Source organism: Fusarium verticillioides, chromosome 9 (genome assembly GCF_000149555.1).
Source record: "Fusarium verticillioides 7600 chromosome 9, whole genome shotgun sequence".
Lineage (NCBI taxonomy): Eukaryota > Fungi > Ascomycota > Sordariomycetes > Hypocreales > Nectriaceae > Fusarium > Fusarium verticillioides.
In genome coordinates this window covers 870,533-890,300 of record NC_031683.1, presented here as the reverse complement: position 1 = coordinate 890,300, position 19,768 = coordinate 870,533, and the positions used below count along the sequence as shown (strand labels likewise).

Below are 19,768 nucleotides of genomic sequence, written 5' to 3'. Positions count from 1 at the left end.
AATCGCACTGTGTTTTGATAGCGTACCTATGAATCTAAGAGCTTTAGAGCAGACAATGACAGCTGAAAGTAGGTTTCGGCTTTGAATCAGAACCAAGTTTGGAGGTTGATTCACTTGGCTAATGCTATATGCCTCTAGCTTGCCATATATCCTTTGTGCTTATTTGAACTATCATATCGAAAGTGTCGACAGCCGTCCGCGTAGATAAGCCTCTTGAACATCACATCACATCACATCCAGGGCATCTTCAGTCAGTCCGGGATGGACAAGGCTGCAGCAAGCTTTGTTGTTTCCCTCCCGTCTGTTGCTGGGGCTGCGAGCTGCTGGGGCCCGGACTGGGCTCTCTGATGATGAATGTTTCCCCTGGACTGGGCTGGGCTCAAAAAAGAAACACTCACTTGGCCAAGGTACACTTTGGCCGATATTCCCACACAAACGGTACTTCTGCTCCGTCACATTACGCGGAAAGGGTCCATCCTGAGGCAACCAACGGCGTAGCCCTGGATTCGGCTGGTGGGTGGCAACAACCGCTAACACCGTCTCCTTTTCAGTGAGTGATTAGTGGAGTCTGATCACAGTGCGAAAGATTCCGGGCAGTGCGCGTCACAAGCCTCCCTCTGCTTAGTTATTTCCCAGGAGGGGAATTAACTGACCCAGTTTATCCATCTTACCAAGAGTGCTCCGCCAAACTTTCAGTGGCAGATGCAGGACGGGACAGATTGGATGGATAGATGTGCGGGAGGCCCGTTGTTATTTGGCAGGTTGCTTGGTTGCTTTGCTCTACTTGCATGCGATGGCTGCGTTGTGTTGCGTCGTTGACCATTTACGTGAGTCTGAAACAGAGAATGCCAGTGATAATGATGACGAGATGAGATAAGAGCCGGCCTGCTTGATGAACTGGTCGATGGCATTGGATGACGGACAATATCATGGGCCAGGGTAACGGCGTTGGCCGTTTGGTCAAGCCGGTTTAGTTTGATTGATGGACTGACGGTCAATGAGAATGAGCTGCTACAAATTGCAAAGATGGCTTCTTTGAGCTGTACTGTAACTACCTACCTATGCTGTCATTCTTCACAAGTGACAGAGGCGAGGTCCTCTTTCTGACTCTTTGCCGGTCTATCAGCCATCCCGTCCTGCTGCACAATTCCTATCGGGCTGACGTGCTCAACAGTCCTTGGTCTATCAGACAGTCCTGCTGCGGTGTAGATGTTGGGTTTAAGTTGCTTGGTGCTTCACTATCATCTCATCTAGACACGCACGATGGAACGCTTTAGGCTCCATAGCGCCGAGGCTGAAACCGTGGCTCGGTTTCTATCATCTGGAGAGGATGAGTCTAATCAACCAGCCATCAGCCTTAGAGGTCCGTGATTGAATCTGTCCTCATTGGAAAGCATTGAAAAGCCTTCTTGTGGATTGCCTAATTCTGCCTTTCTGTGATTTCCAGCTGGGATCTGGTGGCTATCGCCCATGGCTGTTCGAACTGTTGTGGGTGGCATGAGGTTAGCGCCCATTTTAAATTTTTGATAGACGTTTGAAGTTGATGACCTCGATTTCCGGCTGATTACTGCCTTGAAGTTGGCAATGCTCTCTCTGTCTCCTGCTTTGACTCCTCTATACGGAGTACCTCCATCGCTAACATATTCTCATGTGTTTCCGCGTCATCAATCACCGCTCAAGGCATCTTCACAAGACAATCCAAGAGAAGTGAAGCTGGCACAAGCTTCTAACCCCTGGCTCGTCATGCAATGCGCCCTGTGCCATCCCGCCTCCGCGTGCCAAAGCCAAAAGCCTAGGGCGATGGAACGGCCAGTAATAAGAGCTTACAGTGGGCAGCAAAGTCCTACGCTGGCCCAAAAGCGTAGGACTTTCATCCAACCTCCTCCCCTGATTATCTTGCCTCAAGCCCATGGACCCTGATTGACGGGCTAGACGGGATATGTATCACGGACGATTAGGGTCAGCCATGATACTCGTACATTGGTATATCAAGTCCAGAGGTACGAAAGCTAAAGCTCTTGATCCTAAATGTAAGTTAGTCTCGGCTTTGGTGGCTCTTTGATGGGTTTAATTATTTTAGCATCGTCTTCTTCTAAACTCTTAGGTTTTCTTGCTTCCTGCGGCCAGGATTATTTGATTGTGTCTGCCACATTCGTGATTCTGACCGCCAAATACGTGCTGATCTTGAAGGCCATCCTCAGAGGCCTCTCAGCGGCAATGCAACCCCAGCCTTGATGATTGATCAATATGTGAACTAATGTATGATATATTATCACTTCGTTGCTATTCGGGGTGATATTGGATTAGCTAGTCATTCTGTCATATCTGCATGATTCTCGTCCCAGACCGGTTTCGATAGAGGTTGCATGACGAAAGAAAAACAAGCATTGCGATGAGATAGACTTGCAGGGCACAAGAACTGGACCAGTGGAGTACTCACAGAAGAATCACAGAGATCTGTGTGTCTAATCAAGCATCATTATCTACAGTTGAGTGGAAGTAGACTGCTTTGGTTGAACAAAAGAGGTCTGCCTTTGTGTTAAAAATGGCATAAATGATAGTGGAATTCATCTCTAGTAAGCTATAGAAGTGAGAGTCATGTAAAAATAATCGCAGCTAGACATCACAGTCCCTATAATAACACAACATGAAGCTATCATGAGCATAGTGCGGGATACAGTGCTTGACCACTATCCGCACCTACACTACTGCGGCTAATTCCGTTGGACGTAGAGAATTTCCAGCTCAACCACGCACTCCACAACGAATTATCGTAACGCCCAGCGACAATTCGGCGCCAACAGCTTCAATCCGCTCAATGAGCTGCTAGACCCTGCGAATCCTCTCGATCAATCCTCGCAGCTCATTCTCCGCCATGCAGAAGCTCGCCAAGCGGGTCGTCCAGGCCCAGCGCCAGGCTGGCCGACGAGCCCAAAAAGCCGCCAAATCTGAAGAGAACAATTACAAGCTCCGAAACCGACAGGCCATGCGAGCGGCTGTCTCTGAGGTCCGACAGAATCTGCAGGATGCGCGAAGGGCGAGACAGGAAGACTGGGCACTGGGCCCTATTGCTCCCAAGCGGGATCTCGGCTTCAATGGCTATGGCATGTTTGGGGAGGGTGTACGAACGGATTGGTCCAACTATGGTCTTTACCGGCCAAGACCTGAGGTTCTGGCTAAGAGGTGTGCTTGGGCTGGTGGTTTGAAGCAGCTTAACCTTGCCGTTTCAGACCGTGTGGTTATCATGGATGGACCGGACAAGGGCAAGATTGATCGCATCAAGACGATCAATACTCAAGGAGGATATGTTACTCTGGAGAACTATCACCGGGTAAGTACCATACCTCGGTTAGGCTTGAGTAGGGACTAATGGTTCTTAGGCTATCTCTTCTGGTATGTTTGGAAACGACAGTCGCTCTCAGCCCATGCCCCTCTCGATTGGTTCTATTCGTCTTGTCTATCCTATCGCCAACCCCGAAACCGGAGTCACAAGAGACGTCATTATCAATGAGCTTAAGGCTATTCCCCCGAATATGAAGTCCCCAAACATGAGCTTCGACCGATGGGAATACGGAAACAAGTGGGATCGAATTGTTCCTGGAATCAATGTTGTCATCCCCTGGCCCGAGGTTGAGGCCCCAGAATTCGAGACTTTCGATGGTGATACCATTCGTGAGACTGTTGATAACCGAACGTTCTACTACAACCTCCTCTCCCCTCCCATGCCCGAGACCGTTATCGACGAGTTGCGAAACAAGTTCTCCAAGTTCCGAACACGCCACGAGGAGTGGTATGTGGAGCAGAAGGAGGCCGAGGCAGCAGCAAAGAAGGCCGAACAGGAGTCTATCAAGTCTATGCAGACTCCTCTGCAAGAGTTCCACGAGATGCAGCGCGAGAAGCGTGCTGCCGAGGGAGAGCCCGAGCTCAGCACAGAGATGTTGGAGAAGCTTGGTGCTATTCTTGCTCAAAGGAAAGAGGCTGCTGCTCTCAAGAAGAGGAAGGCTGGTGTGCCAAAGGCGGCGGCTGTAGATGCTTCGATACCCCCCTCAACAACACCTCCGGCTCAATGAATGAAATGAGAAAATGGCGGGCTGAGAATTGGATAGAGGATGGCGTGCCAGGGGTGGTACGAATAACGTGTAATTATATCTGTGCAACAATGTACATCATGAAACGTAAAATAGACGCATGGTCTTGTCTCTTCATTAGAACTGAGGCCTGGTCCAAATGTGTGGTTGTAAGCGGTGAGCCGGTTCTCATGACCCCGAAGAACAAGGCAGATATTCCTCAAGATTTGGTATCTGTGCCGGAATGTTACAGGCTGAGACTAAAAGCTGACAGCATTGAATATTGACTTCAAGTGTTACAATTGGACTTCATGTTGTGGGCCAAGCATAACGAGACACCGATGTTGGTTCATTCGGTCTGTATACAGGTCAGTGTGCCGTCTTGGTATGCACTTTCAGAGCTCGGTTTCACTGTTAACAAGTCCAGGGTGTCTTGGACCATTAGTATGCCTGGAGGCTTGCAAGGCTTCCCCTGGTACACATTATCTAGAAATTTGAACAAGGGCGATGATTCATCCATTTGCCTATGATGTATATCTAGAGAACAAAACTCGAGGTAATATTACATAATAACATGTAGTATGTTACTTAAGGACCAATATACTGGGGCGAGTCTTCTTGGGGTCTCTTATAGCTTCGAGTCCTTTGGTCCTGAATAACCGGCCTCATTTCTAGTTGCCTTATTATCCTCAGCCATGGACCTCATTAGTAGTCGATCCTGAAGAGAGGATGTGTCGTAAATGTATGGCTCTAACATCTTCGTTTCGGTTGTGTTTCTGAGGAGTTAATATATTAGCTCAAGTCATGATATGATAAAGTATGTGTATCTCACGGTAGAGTGTCACCCTTAGGGATAGTGTCAATGTGGGTTGAGTCGCAAGGCATGGCGGAGGCGAAGGGGATATCGGAGATTTACTGAATGATAAAGTGCCCGTGTTGGGGTGTGTTAAGGAACGTGGTGAATAGAATTAAAAGATAAAAGTAGAATGCCGTTCAGCGGTACTTCTTCAACATTGGAAGATGTGAGAACTCAGAGCTATGTCCTGAAAGAGCCATGCCTCAAAGCATGAGAGTTACGAGAATGAAAAGGGACTTTATGGCCTTTTATAAATGCTTCAGGGGATACCTAAGGATCAACAGGCTTGAGTTACGTCCTATCGAGACAAGATACACACAACATCCTCAACACCATCAAACAGTCCGGGCACCGAAACGCCCGCATTTCCAAACACAGCCTTTCTACACCGGCGATCCTATCATGAACGAGACTCGAGAAAGTGCAGGCGGCGCAAGGAGATAGAATATGACTCGAAACCTCGGTCTGTTGCCACAACCGAAGAAGCGGTCTCGAAGTCGATGCCAATTTGACATCTGCATCAACTTGTAGTGGTGTGAAGATTGCCTTTTCTAACCAGGCACCTGGCTCGACAGTGTCTCAGTCATCTTATGAGTAGGTATCTTTTCCAGGTTGCGTATCATTGACCTGTGGAGAGAAGTGGTTGGGACAGGAACAGAACCAACACAGGCCAATAATTTGCGAACCCACCCTCCCAATGTGCACACTCGTTTTCAGCCTGCTGCATACAACAGAGAAGCGGTGAGCTTTCAATAGTCATCTGAATGGATAATTTCTTGTCAATGATGCATTATGTACTCGAAAGGGGGTTACATTCATGTAGGCGAGTGCCGTATCTGGTTTTTCTGCATCGATCCTCTGATGCACACGCGATGCTGCATGCCATGCATCGCTTAGTTGATTGACAGCTGGGACTTACTTAGCAAACTACCCCAGTCCAGCAGAGGGAAGAGATAACTCGGCCATTCAGATCATGAGGCTCTTCTGCCGACTTTCCAAAGGACTCAGCCTCGTGGGGGGCTCGGCCTTGTTTGAGGCCACCCATTCAAATATCCCGATACAGAGCGGTGTGTCTTAGTCTATTCCACAGCCATGGACGCAAGAATGATAACAGAGGATATCACTTGGACATGAAGACGCGGCCGTATAGAGCCGGGCGTATTTTGAGTTGATCTACCGTATGCTTGTCCTTCTCCAAAGATATCCTTAGCCTACGGATGCGATCCGGCTCCTAGTATATCCACTTGCGGTTGCTGACACTTGAGACAGACGCATCTCAATCCCAATCCGTTAAGATTGGCATATATAAGGATAATCAATGACTCGCTCCGACCAAACGTGTTCGAGAATCTTCCCCCCTTTTATGTTTTGGGCCCCGGCAGATCTTACATGCCGCGCATAGCCACGTGGAAAGGAAGGGCCGTGCCTCGAGCTTGGATTCAGCTGGAGAACAACCCTGTTGCGTACGCTATATGAGTCTTAGCGAATCTACTAGTAATTAACAAACACGAATGCGAGAACCGATCGATATGTCTGTGAGTCTTGCTAAGTTTCAGATTCGTCAAGACTGATTTCCAAGTGTTGTAAGGATATGCATGTTCTAGGGACGCGTACGACCTGCCAGGTTGGGTAACTCGTGCGTAGCTTAAGCAGTCATAGCAAAATCAGTTAACAAGAAAGAGATAAAGACTGAAATATTTGGTCGTAATATTGTAATCTATAATCATTTCTGTAGTAGAAAAGAAGGAGAAACGCGTGATAAGATGCGATGCTACGGGCACTGATTATGCTAGGTCAGAAGGGCTTATAGCTCTTGTGGAAAGGGAAACAATGTGATCTGTGTATACAAGATGAAATAGAACTACGGCATTATAGAGATCCGTTCTCGTCAAGGCAGGGGGTCACTTTGTCAAAGCTTGCCCTTATCCCCCGGGGGGCCAGCTACCTCCATCTTTTTTGACGAGCCCGTCGCAGGCACAACACCAGGGTTCTTCGCCCCAGGAAACTGAAGCAATCTCTCCTGAAGAGACGAGATATCGTAAATGAATCTATTGAGCATGAAAGCATCTTCTGGAGCCCTGGGTGCAACAAGTCAGTTGCCTGGTGACCGGCAGTTTCGGAGTGTTACTTGCTCCTCTCGAGTTTTCAAACCAGGGATTTGAGAATCAGTATCTTTCGAAGGCATTGCTTGCCGAATGAGGCTTCTGAATTAGAGAAAGGAGATAGAGAAGTGATGGGGGGGGGGGAGAGTTTCGGAGGGTATCTGGGAAAGTGTGTTGAACGCCCTTCACGGCTGAGATCTGAGGCTTCAAGAAAGGGGGTGTCGGGACTGAGCAAGATGTGGACCAATATTTCCAGGTCATAAAAAGAGAGCAAAAGGAAGTATAGAAAGGGAACCGGGGAGAAGAGGGGAAGTCTTTACAGCCCTGGAGTCGGTGCTCCGGGGTTGTAGCAAGTCAGCTCCAGGTCAACTTGGTCAGCTCGAGCACTGAGAAAGCCAGGGGAAGGGGGGAAGCGGAGCAATATTGGGAGAGCTCCGTGACGGGACCTCAGAAGACGTAGAACGGGCGCTTACAGACCACAGGCTTGAACCAATGACTCCCGACTATCCGGGCCGAGATGTGGGTACACACACAACCTCCGTGTGATTCGGGAAAAGCGGGGCTTCCGGGGCTGTCCCGGTCAGAATCCCGGCTCATTGTGCTGCGACCAGGCGGTTTTGGGTTAAGTGGATGATAGATAGGGAAGGTCTCAAGGTTTTAGGTATGATTTGAGCGATACCTTTCCTTGGAGAGTTCAAGTTTTCGTATGGTATTCAGGGGTCGGCGGCCGTGAATGAAGTGTAAGATATATACTGGGAACTACGACATATATGATGTGCATTCGCGATAAGAAACAGTCCAATAGTAATACACTAAAGCAATAGAGTAGCTCAACACATTTTTGTAACTGAAAAATTAAAGAGCAGGATGTAAAGGCCGTCAAACAGTCATAGCAGGTCTAGTACATCCTCCGACTATAGCATAGCAGCTCAAAGTCGACTTTTCGGGGAAGAGGGTTCCTTCATCATAGCATCCAGATCTTGAACCTCAAGTTCGCCATGGCTTTCCTGTCCCACAATCTCGGACATGTTTCCCGCTGATTCTGGTGCAGTGTTACTGGCTTCAGCTCTGCACAGGAGATGTTCCTGGACGGAATCGGTGTCGTAGATGTACGGCGCCAGCATCAAGCCGTGACATTTGGCCCTATATACTGTCAGTAAGAGACATTGTGGAAGGTATTTAGACTAACGGCTTCCGCTCGTCTGTGCTGGTTGTTGGAGTTTGTGGATTCTGAGAAGCCATGACTGGTAGCAACACACTACAGTGCTCTTGTCGTGAGAAAATCCAAGAATGAGAAGAAATGTAATATGAACGACCAGCGTCACCGATTCCCAAAGCCCAAAATGGCTTGTAGGGAAGAGAAAGAGACACGGAGAATGCGATGGAGATCGGACTTTGACAACAAGTGGTCAGAGTGGCGGTTCATCTCTTCAATTTATATAGTTATCAAGTCGCGGATTCTCGCAGCAAATCCTACCATCATCCCAGTCTCTGCCATCTCTCGGCTTCAATCATGAGTGGCTTGATGGCCAGATGAGGCACCTGCATGAATCAAGATTCGATTGCGCACGTGCCGACTGGTAAGAGGACTCGATCGGATCTATCATATTCTGCGATCGAGAATTGTTCCTGTTCAGGGATGATGTGGCAGCAAGAGCATGACTGATGCTACTCGACCATACAAGCTGAATGAGAGAAGAGAGACAACAGACCACACATGCATGTTGCTCTCAGACCTGACAGCAGGCACGATGACCGGGGGTCCCTGATATTGCGCCCAGATATTGTGGCATCGGCTTCTGGACTGCTACACCTAGGTGTGTGCATGTAGGATTTCCCGCTCCAGGCTGAGACATCGTGCATGTTTGACTATCAACGTACGATGCAACGCAGCCCGAAATGAGATTGGGCATTCGTCATAACGGATCGGAGAGGCAACTGAGCCCAGGCATTGTCACCGGACGTTTGTCTCGTCCCGATAGTATGGGTACCAGGATCTAGATAAAGATTTAGGGGCATGCATATGCAGTCAGACAGCCAACCTCCCCAATACGGTACCTGCAAAGAAATGACTCGACTACAGTTCTAAGGCAGATCGTTATTACTTCCGAACCCCTTGACCAGCTGTTCACTCCGCGGAGAGCTGAAACGCCACAATTGCGTTCGAGACCAAGCCGCTGCCATCGACTTCGTAGGAAGTCACTTCGGCCTTCGACGAATCTACCGGTCAACAATAAATAGTATGAAGATAGTATAGATGACTCTCAGCGATTACCTCATGTACAATTTAATTGCCCACCTTAAACATTTAACACTGATTTAACAAGAAGTAGAATGTGATAACTGATTGACCTCACACATAACACAAAAAACACCACGCGAGTCGACGTTGAACACGTTTGTGGCAGCTAGACTAAGCCGTTGTGCTAGTTTCGGAATTGTAAATATTATCGATCGCGCGCTCTCGCGAAAGAATGACAAGTGACAAGAGACAAAAGCGACGTAAGGTCTTCCGTAGCCACACTCTACATATCACATCTCAATTGTGTGGTGCAGCCTTAAAGAATGATTCGCTGGCTCCCCTGTCTAAGATCAGATCATGTTGAGGACACGGACGCAACCTGCATATAAAACGCCTGTGCACTGCCAGTTGCAGTTGTTGTCGCGATTTCGCAGCTACTGTAATTGCCGGATCTCGCGTCTCGTCATGCATCTGGCCGTATGAGGCTATGTCCGATCTGCCTTGTGGAGGTAGGTTGTATTCGGTTGTAGAGGTCTGATATACATAGTAACTGTAATCTCAATATGTGCTGTGGCTTGTCTCGAAGCCAATGATCGACGGGCTCGGTTGTTCATCCGCTCAATCCTCCGCTCGGCATGTATGTCGAGTGCTTTCTTTTTATGACAGCTAATCCGTCAACTAGAATCTGTCATATTTACCTGTTCGAAGCGTTCCTCTATCATTTTCCGCTGAGAACAGGGGCTCGGGCGTTTTTTGAGGACCATGTAATCGGTTGCCTTACGTGCTTACCGATACAACAACAGATACGTCTCCATAGAGTAGCCAGAGTCTATCATTTATGAAGGTATCTTGTCCAGGAACTCTCAATAAGAAAACCTAATGTGGTGTAGTGGTCAAGCATTCCCAGGTATCACATGGCGACGCCCACTGCGCCGAACCGTGCCTGAAAGGGGGGGAGTCCCAGGTTCGATTCCTGGTATTAGGATCTCTTTTTGAATCTGTTCCTTGGTATTCTGTCTGATTCTTTGGCTGACATTTAAGGATGTGTGTGGTTGTCTTCAATAAGCTAAACCTTGTCACTCTGTAGGTTACAACAGCAAAGGTTAAGGTGCCACAATACAAGAAGGAAAAGGATGTAAAAGCAACAGCACTAACTCACAGTATATTTAAATAAGACTGAGTGCATCAAGTCCAAAGTTTTATGAAGCTGTTTGGCATATGTTCCTCGATCGAGGATTATGGCGTTTTGTACATGGTATAAACTGTTTCGATTGTTATTGGACGGTTCTCAGCCTGGCAATAAATCTGTAACCTCTGGAAGCATGTTTGAGCCTCTCAGTCAAAATACTAACATATATAGGATGTTTTACACATCCTAGAATCATTCAGAAACAAACCATGATAGTCAATGTTGAATGTCCGTGTAAGTCGAGCAAGTCCCACTTTTCTCGGCCGCCGGCCGACCACCGCCGGGCGAAGGCTAGGTTCTGTCTCCACCCACTAAACCCCTCCCCCACGTCAGTATTTGGAGCTTCAAGCTGATAAGGGCAGCCTCTATATTCTTATCTAAAGCTTCCCCTCCCTACCTTGGTTCTAGCAACAAAACTTTCCTCAAGCTAAGTTTACCTACTTAAGAGCTGTTCATCATGTCGCACTCTCACGACGGTCACTCTCACTCCCACGATGGAGGCTTCAATGCTGTTGAGCATGGCCACTCTCACGAGATTCTCGATGGTCCTGGGAGCTTCTTGGGTCGTGAGATGCCAATTGTAGAAGGGCGAGAATGGTCCGAGAGAGCTTTCACCATTGGCATTGGAGGGTAAGAATCTCTAACTCAATCGCAATGGCAAAGCTGACTTGATTAGTCCCGTCGGTTCCGGAAAGACTGCTCTCATGCTTGCCCTCTCCCTTGCGCTCCGAAAGGAGTACTCCCTCGCTGCCGTGACGAACGACATCTTCACCCGCGAGGACGCAGAGTTCCTCACCCGAAACAAAGCCCTCCCACCTCCTCGCATCCGTGCCATTGAGACCGGTGGCTGCCCGCATGCTGCAGTCCGTGAAGATATTTCCCAGAACCTCGCTGCATTGGAGGACCTGCATCGCGAGTTCGACACCGATATTCTCCTTATTGAATCGGGAGGTGACAACCTCGCTGCGAACTACAGTCGTGAACTTGCCGATTTCATCATCTACGTTATCGATGTCAGCGGCGGTGACAAAATTCCTCGAAAGGGTGGCCCTGGTATCACGCAGAGTGATCTTTTGGTTGTGAACAAGACCGATCTAGCTGAGATTGTTGGCGCAGACCTTGGTGTCATGGAGAGAGATGCTCGAAAGATCCGAGAAGGCGGACCAACGGTCTTTGCGCAGGTGAAGAAAGATGTTGGCGTCGATCACATTATCAGACTGATCAAGAGCGCATGGAAGGCCAGTGGTGCAGAGGAAGAGAGACGAAGCAAGGGAGGTCCCAGACCAACAGAGGGTCTGGAGCAGCTGGAGTAAACATTCACACATGCATACATCAAAAAAGACACTATTGGAAATAGTCATATAAGAGGAAAGGAAAAAAACGCCAACTTTTAATTCTAAAGGTATACTGGGTGTCATGTCTATGCCTGGTCATCCATCATCATATCACCATCAGCCTGCACTGTGCTGGGCTCGATCTCCAATAACGGTCCCTCCACAGGGGCAGCATTTCGTGGCCACACTCGCTTGTAAAGACTGACGCCGATGGAGTCTTGAGGGTTGATACGTCCATCGAATGTTGCCTTGAAGTAACCGTGTGTACCGAGAGGCTCCTTGACGAAACCACTGCGGCCACGCTTGGTCCATAGAGGTAGAGCCTTGAACCACTCGACATCCTCTCGGTTGAAGAACATGTATCGAATAGTGACGATCTTCTTGTGAATGTGGTAAGGATGGCCAGTGAGAATAATGCGCTTGGCGATGACGCGAGATGTGGATGGTGGTAGAGCGGTTCCTGTACCGATGAGTGAAAGACCAATGTGAGGGCCATCCTCGTTCTCGTCCTTCTCAACCTCCTCAGCTGTTGTTCGCTTGAAGAACAGAACAGGCACAGCACCCCATGTTAGAGGGCCCATGAAGGTCGCAATAGCTGACTGGCCAGGGTGCAGGAATCGGCAGTACTTGTGAACATCGTTTGGTGTTTGGCCAGGCTGGGAGAAGAGAGGCTTGATGACCATTCGGCGAGGTCCACACTGGACAATGAGCTCCTCCTTGGCCTTGACAGACTTGGTGAAGTCAGAGCTGAGGTTGAAGAGGTAGTTGACAGCCGTCTTCTTGTTCTCATGTCGTAGAAGAGAAAAGAGAGTGAGGGGCTTCTTGGGGTTGTAGGTCTTCTCCTGAATAGGAGGGATGCCCTTGACGTAGATGTGAACGCGAGTACCAGGCTCAACACCACCGACTAGAGCCTCTCTTGTTGCTTGAGATTTTGAGGATTGATAGTTTGGAACTTGAAGAAGACGCCTCCACTCCTCAGGTTCATGTGCACGATCCTCATCCTCCTGCCAGGTACTGGTTCGCAGACTCTTCAGACCACGATATCTGGCCAGACGCTCTCGGGCCAAGACATGAGGGTGCAACTCAATCTCATCGGGAAACTCCATATCGTCCTCGACCTCGTTTCGCTTTCCAGCGCGATATTGCTCAAGTTGCTTAGCATCCTCCTCCTCATTTGGCTCAATCATCATCTCCGATTGAGGATATTCTGAGGGAGCGCCCTCAGTGCCAGGTGGAGGGGCGTACCCCTCAAGGCCATCCTCAGGGCGGGCCTCCTCCTCGCCGGCCTCATCCTTCATCTCAAAGTCTTCCATATCGGACTCTGAATCAGAGACATCCTCCAGATACCAAGCTGACTGGTAGTTGGAGGTACCCTTGGGGACCTTCTTCTTGATCTTTCTTGCCTCAGCCTCCTCATCTGAGAAATAGTGGTGATCATCCAGAAGAACACCCTTCTTCTCAGTGGCATCAGTTGTCATAGCGTCATCAGCATCGTCCATCATGACCTCCTCAGGAGCCAGCTCCACCAAGTCATCACGATCTTCAGAAGGCTCCTCCAGAAGCTTACCAGCCTCTTCGGGGTCAACGGTCATCTCCTCTCCCTTCTTCTTGATCTGCTTGGGCAGAGGAGCAGCCTCAATCTTCTCAATCTGGAAAGTTCCCCAGTCGCCAACCTGAATAAGACGGTCGGCCTTGAGGCCCTTGCCTCGGACAACACCAGTGATAACTGTCGAATCGGACTCGGAGTAGGCGAACTTGACATCCTCCGCAAGCATCCAACTCCTCTCGTCTCTCCATCGGATGCCCTTCGGTGTTGTGCTGCACAGTGATCGCATGAGGTTGGCACAATCTTGTCGGTTCTCGATGCTGTAAAGCTTTTCTTGCTCGGGGTGAAAATGTGTGATGAAAGACTTGAGGGAGACCAGAACACTTTGTCGCTGCTTCGCAGGCTCAACCTTGTCAAGACCTTCAACGATAGTGAAGAGGGTGGACATGCCCTGGCTCTCAACACTTCGCAAGATCAACTCTCCAAGTTCATCGACCTCAACGTTGGCGGACAGGACGACAATGACGAAATCGGCGACACGGGCAGCATCAAGACAGGCGTTCAGGTCTCGCTCGATAGGGATGTATTGTAACTTTTGCTTGAATCGGTCGACTGTGACTCGGTAGTTGCCGCTCTCGGTGTTCTCCTCGATATCGACACTGCTGTTAAGCTGCTTGATCGCAGCGTTAAGGTCGGTTCCAGCGCAAAGAGGAATGACGGCGACATGCCGAGGAGCGCCATCCTTTCCAGCGAAAACAGAGGTTTCCTTAACATGTTCCTTATGCTTGTTCAATCGGGCCTGCTTGGCCTGGTTTCGTCGGTCGAATTTAGACATGACTTGTTGGTGAGGAGTCTTTCTGTTGCCCTTTTCGTCGGCAACTCGGCCTGTATCTGTGTCAGAATCGGAGAAGTAACAAAATTTCGGGAGAGTCTTACCCTTTGCGCGGTCCCTCAACTCATGCTTAGAAGCAGCCCGGGACTTGAAGGCCTTGTGTGTAACCTTCGTGGTTGGCCTATGAGAATGAGCCACAGCGACGGGCATTTTGCTCTCGCCACCGGCTTTGAATCGAAAGGGTAACGAAGCCAGATTGAGGGACAGAAATATCGAATTGAGATTTCTGTACAAATTGTAGGCAAAATGATGGCAATATCGTCGATATTCTTAGGCGGTGATGGCGGGGTTAAATCCAAAATAATTTTTGTGCCTATCGATAGTGGCGTATGAGTGGGTGACATAAAGAACCCTGATTGTTAGATGGGTGCTGAGTCTCCGAGGCACAGACTATTTAATGATTGATGTAGTTATTATATGTATCACAACCAAAGAGATACTTCGTATTATCATATGAAATTAATACGAGTTCAATAATCCTTTATGTACATGATATTTTAAGCCCGTGAGCTTCACTTTGCATCCATTGAACCAAGTACTTGGAGGATCGTTTATTCTGTCAACAAAGAGTGGAGCATTGTATCCAATAGACTCAGCACGATAAGCGGTGAATTTTTTTGTCGATAAGGAAAGTTGTATGCCAATCCATCTGCCATCCAATTCAAAGTTGCCCTTCTTCCAGTTGAGCGCGTTGACAATACAAAAATATGGAGGTCGACACAGTTGATGCGCCCACTTCAAAGGTGCGCGACAATGGCGCACTCGCCGTTCAAGGCGCCAGAACAGAACTTGTTCCTCGTCAGGAGCGAGAACGTGCTCGTCGAATCCGAGAAGCACACAAAGCCTACGGTCGAGGGAAGAAGGTCAACATCAAGGCCATCAAGGACAAGAAGCTTCGAAGCAACATGAAGCGCCTTGAGGGCAAGTACCAGGATGCTGCGCTGAAAGCCAAAGACGCCGAGATTCTGCTCGAAAACACATCTGGCTTTCTCGAAGCTGAGGACGAGCTCGAACGAACATACAAAGTCCGACAAGACGATATTACTTCGGATATTGCTGTGGGGACTGCGCAAAAGCGATTCGAACTCAAGTTGGACGACCTGGGACCATATCACTTCGACTACTCGAGGAATGGGCGGGACCTATTGCTCGGTGGTCGAAAGGGTCATGTTGCGACGATGGACTGGCGAGAGGGTAAGCTTGGTTGCGAATTGCAGCTGGGTGAGACCGTGAGGGATATCAAGTGGCTACACAACAACCAGTACTTTGCTGTGGCGCAAAAGAAGTACGTTTATATCTACGATCACAATGGTGTGGAACTGCATACTTTGAGGAAACACCAGGAGGTGTCTCATATGGAGTTTCTACCATACCACTACCTATTAGCAACAATCGTGAGCTTCACCTTTCCTATTCACTAATGCACAACTGACAATGCCAGGGCTCTGTCGGTTTCCTCAAATACCAGGACACATCAACAGGTCAATTAGTCGCCGAAATTCCCACCCGATTAGGTCAACCGTGTTCCCTCAAGCAGAACCCCTGGAACGCTATTCTGCATGTCGGCCACCAGAACGGAACAGTCACACTATGGTCGCCCAACACTCAGGATCCTCTTGTCAAATTGTTAGCGCATCGAGGACCTGTACGAGACTTGGCCATTGACCGTGAAGGTCGATACATGGTGTCAGCAGGTCAGGATCAGAAGATGGCAGTCTGGGATCTGAGAATGTTCCGAGAGGTCAACAACTACTTCACACGCCAGCCTGCTTCTTCGCTGGCAATTTCAGATACTGGCTTGACAGCTGTTGGCTGGGGTACTCAGACAACAATTTGGAAGGGCCTTTTCGACAAGAATGCCCCTGTTCAAGAAAAGGTCCAAAGTCCTTACATGGCCTGGGGTGGTGAGGGCAAGCGCATTGAGCGCGTACGCTGGTGCCCTTTCGAAGATGTTCTCGGCCTCGGTCACGATTCAGGCTTTTCTTCCATCATCGTCCCTGGCGCTGGTGAGGCCAACTACGACGCACTGGAAGTCAACCCCTTCGAGACCGCCAAGCAACGACAAGAATCCGAAGTCAAGGGTCTGCTGAACAAGCTTCAGCCCGACATGATCGCCCTCGACCCCAACTACATCGGAAATTTGGATCTGCGATCCGACAAGCAGCGCCGCGCAGAGAAGGATCTCGACACACCAGCCACAGATATCGCAGAGGAGATCCGCAAGCGAGCAAGAGGCAAGAATGGTGCGCTCAAGAAGTATCTGCGCAAGCAGCGAAAGAAGAACATCATCGACGACAAGAGATTGCAAGTGGACGAGATCTGGAAGGAGCAGCAGGCCAAGAAGGACAAGAAGCAGATCGAGGCGGAAGCGGATCTGGGACCGGCGTTGGCGAGATTTGCGAAAAAGGAGTAATAGACTTGGATGTACAAATGCGAATAATACCCTTTATCACAGAAAACATGCTTCTTTCCAGTGAAAAATGCGGGCTCATCTATCGAATTCCCATGTGTACATCTATAGTGCAGTACTTTTACATATCCGACCCAATTCGTAATCCCGTGCGTGCCTTTGCGTATCCCCAAAATCTTTTTTATTATTTTTCGAGTCTCTCACCATTTACAGCAACTTAAGTCCACCGGTGACCTGGTCAACAAGGCTTCTAGGGGCAGGTCCAATGCCCAGCACTGTCATGCTACCAGCCTCAATCTGTGTTCGGCCAGCATCCTGGATAACCTCAGCTGTGATACCCAGAGATCGGGCCTTGCGTCGAAGCTCGAGCATCTCGTCCTGGCTCTTGACTTGCACGGCGATCTTGGCCTGGCCGAGACGTTCCCAGCGCTTAAGGATCTTGGACAGGGGAGAGTCGGCGGGGGCACGGGAGAGCGTCTTGTAGCATGCGAGGGTAGCGTGGGAGCATTGAGCAGCGATTTTGCCTACAACGCATCCTGTTAGCACCCTGCATAAAGGGTTTCAATTGTAAGCGCGGTAACATACCCTTTGTCATGCCCAGGTCTGTTCGCACAACAAGAATAAGCTTGCACTCCTCTCCATTGTCCTTAATAACGGGCTCCTTCTCCTTCTCAGCATTCTTCAAACCCTGCCTCTTATCGGCGTCAGCGCCATTGGCCCAGTTGGGGGCGTGGTCGAGAACAGTGTCATCCTCGTCGATATCGCTTTCGTCACTCTCGACGGGATCGTGTATGTTGCGCCGGCGCTCCTCGAACAGCGAGGGTGGGATGAGGTAGCCTCGGATAGTATAGATACCGAAAGCGTAACCGGTGAGGAGGGCAACGACGGCCGTGGAGATGATTACTCCTGTTTGCTCGCCTGGGTTCATCGCCATGGTTGGGGGTGAGGAGCAAGATTTGAGGCTGTGATGCTGTTTTTGGTTTTGGTGATGGATCTAAGTGCTCTAGGTTGACGTTGGTTACATCACGTGGGGCAGCATCGAGAATCGTTGAAAACCGATTCCATGGGCGTTTTAAAGTCCAACCAAGATCATGTTTTCAGGTTGTTTCATTGCTTGACTTTCTTATCTGTCGTTTGAATTTTCCAATTTATTCGTTAAATTGATAATTACCACGATACAATGCTCCCGGCGCAGCCGTCTATGACTCTGCCTACCTTAGTTAACTGTTCAACCAACTATCTGGTCCTTGTCCCGTCTTGTTATACACTATTCACACGAGACTCGCTTCGTTACGACTCAAACCGCTCAAAACAATATGTTATTTCTGAAATCTCTCACATTACCAACACACCTCGTTGGATGTATCCGGTCTCGTCGACCAAGGGGTGACATCCAAACATCTTGGAAAAGTTGTTGAGACAGGCACTTCGGGCCTCCATATGACCCTTCTTCATACTGATCCCAACTTTAGGAACAAAGTTGACATATTTCTCATGTCCGTTGATGAGAAGGGGCCCCTCGCCTGTGAGAAGTCCATGGACGTAGTTCATGGCAAGATCCTCGCAGTTGAAGCCCTCGTCGACATACTCTCTGATCTGTGTCATGATCGTGTCGTTAGATGAGTAATAGTCGAGGAATGAGACATGTGAGAAAGCGAGATTGGTCAGAATCATGTTATAGTCATCCTCTCCCCATCTGCTGGAGCAGAACGTGTACTTGTGGTATCCAAACGTATCGACAGGCGTGCATCGAGCGAGAGCACCGACCATTCGATTCCTGCCAAACTTGCGCCATGTCTGGAAGACGAACTCGAGATCGTTCGGGTGATAGTAGACATCGTCATCTGAGAGCAGAATCGCTTGTGTCTTGTAGTCGGGATCAGGCCAGAGCTTTTCGTTGAGGCTGTTGCGTTTCGACTTTCGGAATCGGACGGGGACTCCGTGTTTTGAAACGTAGTCATCCGGGGGATAGTTTTCGAGGTCGTTCCAGACGACAACTATTTCGAGAAGTGAGGGGACTTCCTCGCTCAGGATGATGCTGAGCGTTTCTTCGAGTTCCTTCGGTCGACGATACGTCTGCATAGCAATTCTGGAGCACGGTCAATGTTAGCATTCTGTTCGTGAGACTGGAAAGAGATTCAGAAACGTACGTAAACTTATCGTCCCTCAGGTTCTCGTACTTCTTCTGTGAAGCTTCCCATATGTCCCTCGTTCCATTGATCCCCTTGCTCTGGCATGTGGGATATCTCGAGATATGGCTGACAAGTTTTGGTATAAAGAAACCCGCATTCGTCAATTTTGCCAAAACAATAATGAATGTGAGAGCAAAGAATACAGCGGATGTAATTGTCGCCGCTCTTCGAAATGCTCTCGATTTGACAACCTTTGGCGTACGAAGTTTCACCCACTCGATCTTGTCTGCCACCCTATTCCTCAGGGGCAGAGTCTTCTCCATGAAGGAGGAGCTTGAAGGTTTCAACATTGTTGCTTGGGGCAGTAGTTAGCCGGGAATGCTGTCCCATGCTTGATACATCTGGGTATTGCTATATAAAGGGGAAATGTTCCTTCAAGGGAGAGCACACGGGAGAGGCGTCTGGTATGTGTCGGCTGCAAATTATTGGGCAAGATAACCAATTCGATTTGGTGAAATATTGGTATATGACTCGGAATCGAATTATAAGTGCATGATGGCGGACTTGGCACGCTTGGGGAGAATGCGAGCTGGGATTAGAGGCGAGAAGGGGGGAGAAGCAAACATGAGCAGAGGGGGCATGGACAGGCAGAGGCTAGAGAGGGTCGATATCATGAAGAACAGAAGCGAAATAGACATCTCTTTTTGTTGGCATCGACTTACACAAATACATTCTCCCTTGCTTCAAACTTCCCCCCTTTGATGGCGGACAAAAATCAAGTCTAAATCTAAGCCTAAGTCTAATTGCAGGAAATTACAGTGCAGCTCTTGGCATATCCGGCAAGGGAATGTAGACGCTACCAATGATAGTAAACTGTTGTCGCACGTAGAGACATGTTTATTTAATCGCCGTACGTTCATGTTCTCTCAGCAAATCGGTTGACCCAATGCTATGTCTCACGGCTGTGGTTCGTCTCTTGCAACATCTTCCGCTAGACT

At 49.0% G+C, this 19,768-nt stretch overlaps 8 protein-coding genes and 1 non-coding gene across 9 annotated transcripts; 4 read left to right on the top strand and 5 right to left on the bottom strand.

Annotated features, from left to right (window-relative positions):
• Positions 1–2,750: 2,750 nt before the first annotated feature.
• Positions 2,751–4,374, top strand: FVEG_11263 (hypothetical protein). Its single transcript, XM_018900445.1, has 2 exons — positions 2,751–3,331; positions 3,381–4,374. Exons 1-2 carry the CDS (start codon positions 2,876–2,878, stop codon positions 4,068–4,070), a joined length of 1,146 nt encoding a protein of 381 aa, XP_018758721.1. The 5' UTR covers positions 2,751–2,875; the 3' UTR covers positions 4,071–4,374.
• A 195-nt stretch (positions 4,375–4,569) lies between these two features.
• FVEG_16988 (hypothetical protein) lies at positions 4,570–5,108 on the bottom strand. The gene is made up of 2 exons (XM_018906224.1): positions 4,900–5,108; positions 4,570–4,843 (listed from the first exon to the last, which is right to left on the bottom strand). Exons 1-2 carry the CDS (start codon positions 4,950–4,952, stop codon positions 4,696–4,698), a joined length of 201 nt encoding a protein of 66 aa, XP_018758720.1. The 5' UTR covers positions 4,953–5,108; the 3' UTR covers positions 4,570–4,695.
• Positions 5,109–7,731: 2,623 nt separating this feature from the next.
• Positions 7,732–8,404, bottom strand: FVEG_11262 (hypothetical protein). Its single transcript, XM_018900444.1, has 2 exons — positions 8,215–8,404; positions 7,732–8,168 (listed from the first exon to the last, which is right to left on the bottom strand). The coding sequence occupies exons 1-2, from the start codon at positions 8,265–8,267 to the stop codon at positions 7,955–7,957; spliced, it is 267 nt and encodes an 88-aa protein (XP_018758719.1). The 5' UTR covers positions 8,268–8,404; the 3' UTR covers positions 7,732–7,954.
• Positions 8,405–10,142: 1,738 nt separating this feature from the next.
• On the top strand, positions 10,143–10,252 carry FVEG_16987. The gene has a single exon. It is a non-coding gene; the product is annotated as a tRNA-Asp (tRNA).
• Positions 10,253–10,801: 549 nt separating this feature from the next.
• On the top strand, positions 10,802–12,040 carry FVEG_11261 (urease accessory protein). Its single transcript, XM_018900443.1, has 2 exons — positions 10,802–11,086; positions 11,133–12,040. Exons 1-2 carry the CDS (start codon positions 10,914–10,916, stop codon positions 11,767–11,769), a joined length of 810 nt encoding a protein of 269 aa, XP_018758718.1. The 5' UTR covers positions 10,802–10,913; the 3' UTR covers positions 11,770–12,040.
• On the bottom strand, positions 11,717–14,583 carry FVEG_11260 (hypothetical protein). The gene is made up of 2 exons (XM_018900442.1): positions 14,273–14,583; positions 11,717–14,221 (listed from the first exon to the last, which is right to left on the bottom strand). Exons 1-2 carry the CDS (start codon positions 14,376–14,378, stop codon positions 11,877–11,879), a joined length of 2,451 nt encoding a protein of 816 aa, XP_018758717.1. The 5' UTR covers positions 14,379–14,583; the 3' UTR covers positions 11,717–11,876.
• Positions 14,584–14,792: 209 nt separating this feature from the next.
• Positions 14,793–16,774, top strand: FVEG_11259 (hypothetical protein). Its single transcript, XM_018900441.1, has 2 exons — positions 14,793–15,622; positions 15,670–16,774. The coding sequence occupies exons 1-2, from the start codon at positions 14,936–14,938 to the stop codon at positions 16,639–16,641; spliced, it is 1,659 nt and encodes a 552-aa protein (XP_018758716.1). The 5' UTR covers positions 14,793–14,935; the 3' UTR covers positions 16,642–16,774.
• On the bottom strand, positions 15,542–17,637 carry FVEG_11258 (PTH2 family peptidyl-tRNA hydrolase). The gene is made up of 2 exons (XM_018900440.1): positions 17,224–17,637; positions 15,542–17,162 (listed from the first exon to the last, which is right to left on the bottom strand). Exons 1-2 carry the CDS (start codon positions 17,570–17,572, stop codon positions 16,846–16,848), a joined length of 666 nt encoding a protein of 221 aa, XP_018758715.1. The 5' UTR covers positions 17,573–17,637; the 3' UTR covers positions 15,542–16,845.
• Positions 17,638–17,746: 109 nt separating this feature from the next.
• On the bottom strand, positions 17,747–19,446 carry FVEG_11257 (hypothetical protein). The gene is made up of 2 exons (XM_018900439.1): positions 18,789–19,446; positions 17,747–18,727 (listed from the first exon to the last, which is right to left on the bottom strand). The coding sequence occupies exons 1-2, from the start codon at positions 19,118–19,120 to the stop codon at positions 17,974–17,976; spliced, it is 1,086 nt and encodes a 361-aa protein (XP_018758714.1). The 5' UTR covers positions 19,121–19,446; the 3' UTR covers positions 17,747–17,973.
• Positions 19,447–19,768: the final 322 nt, after the last annotated feature.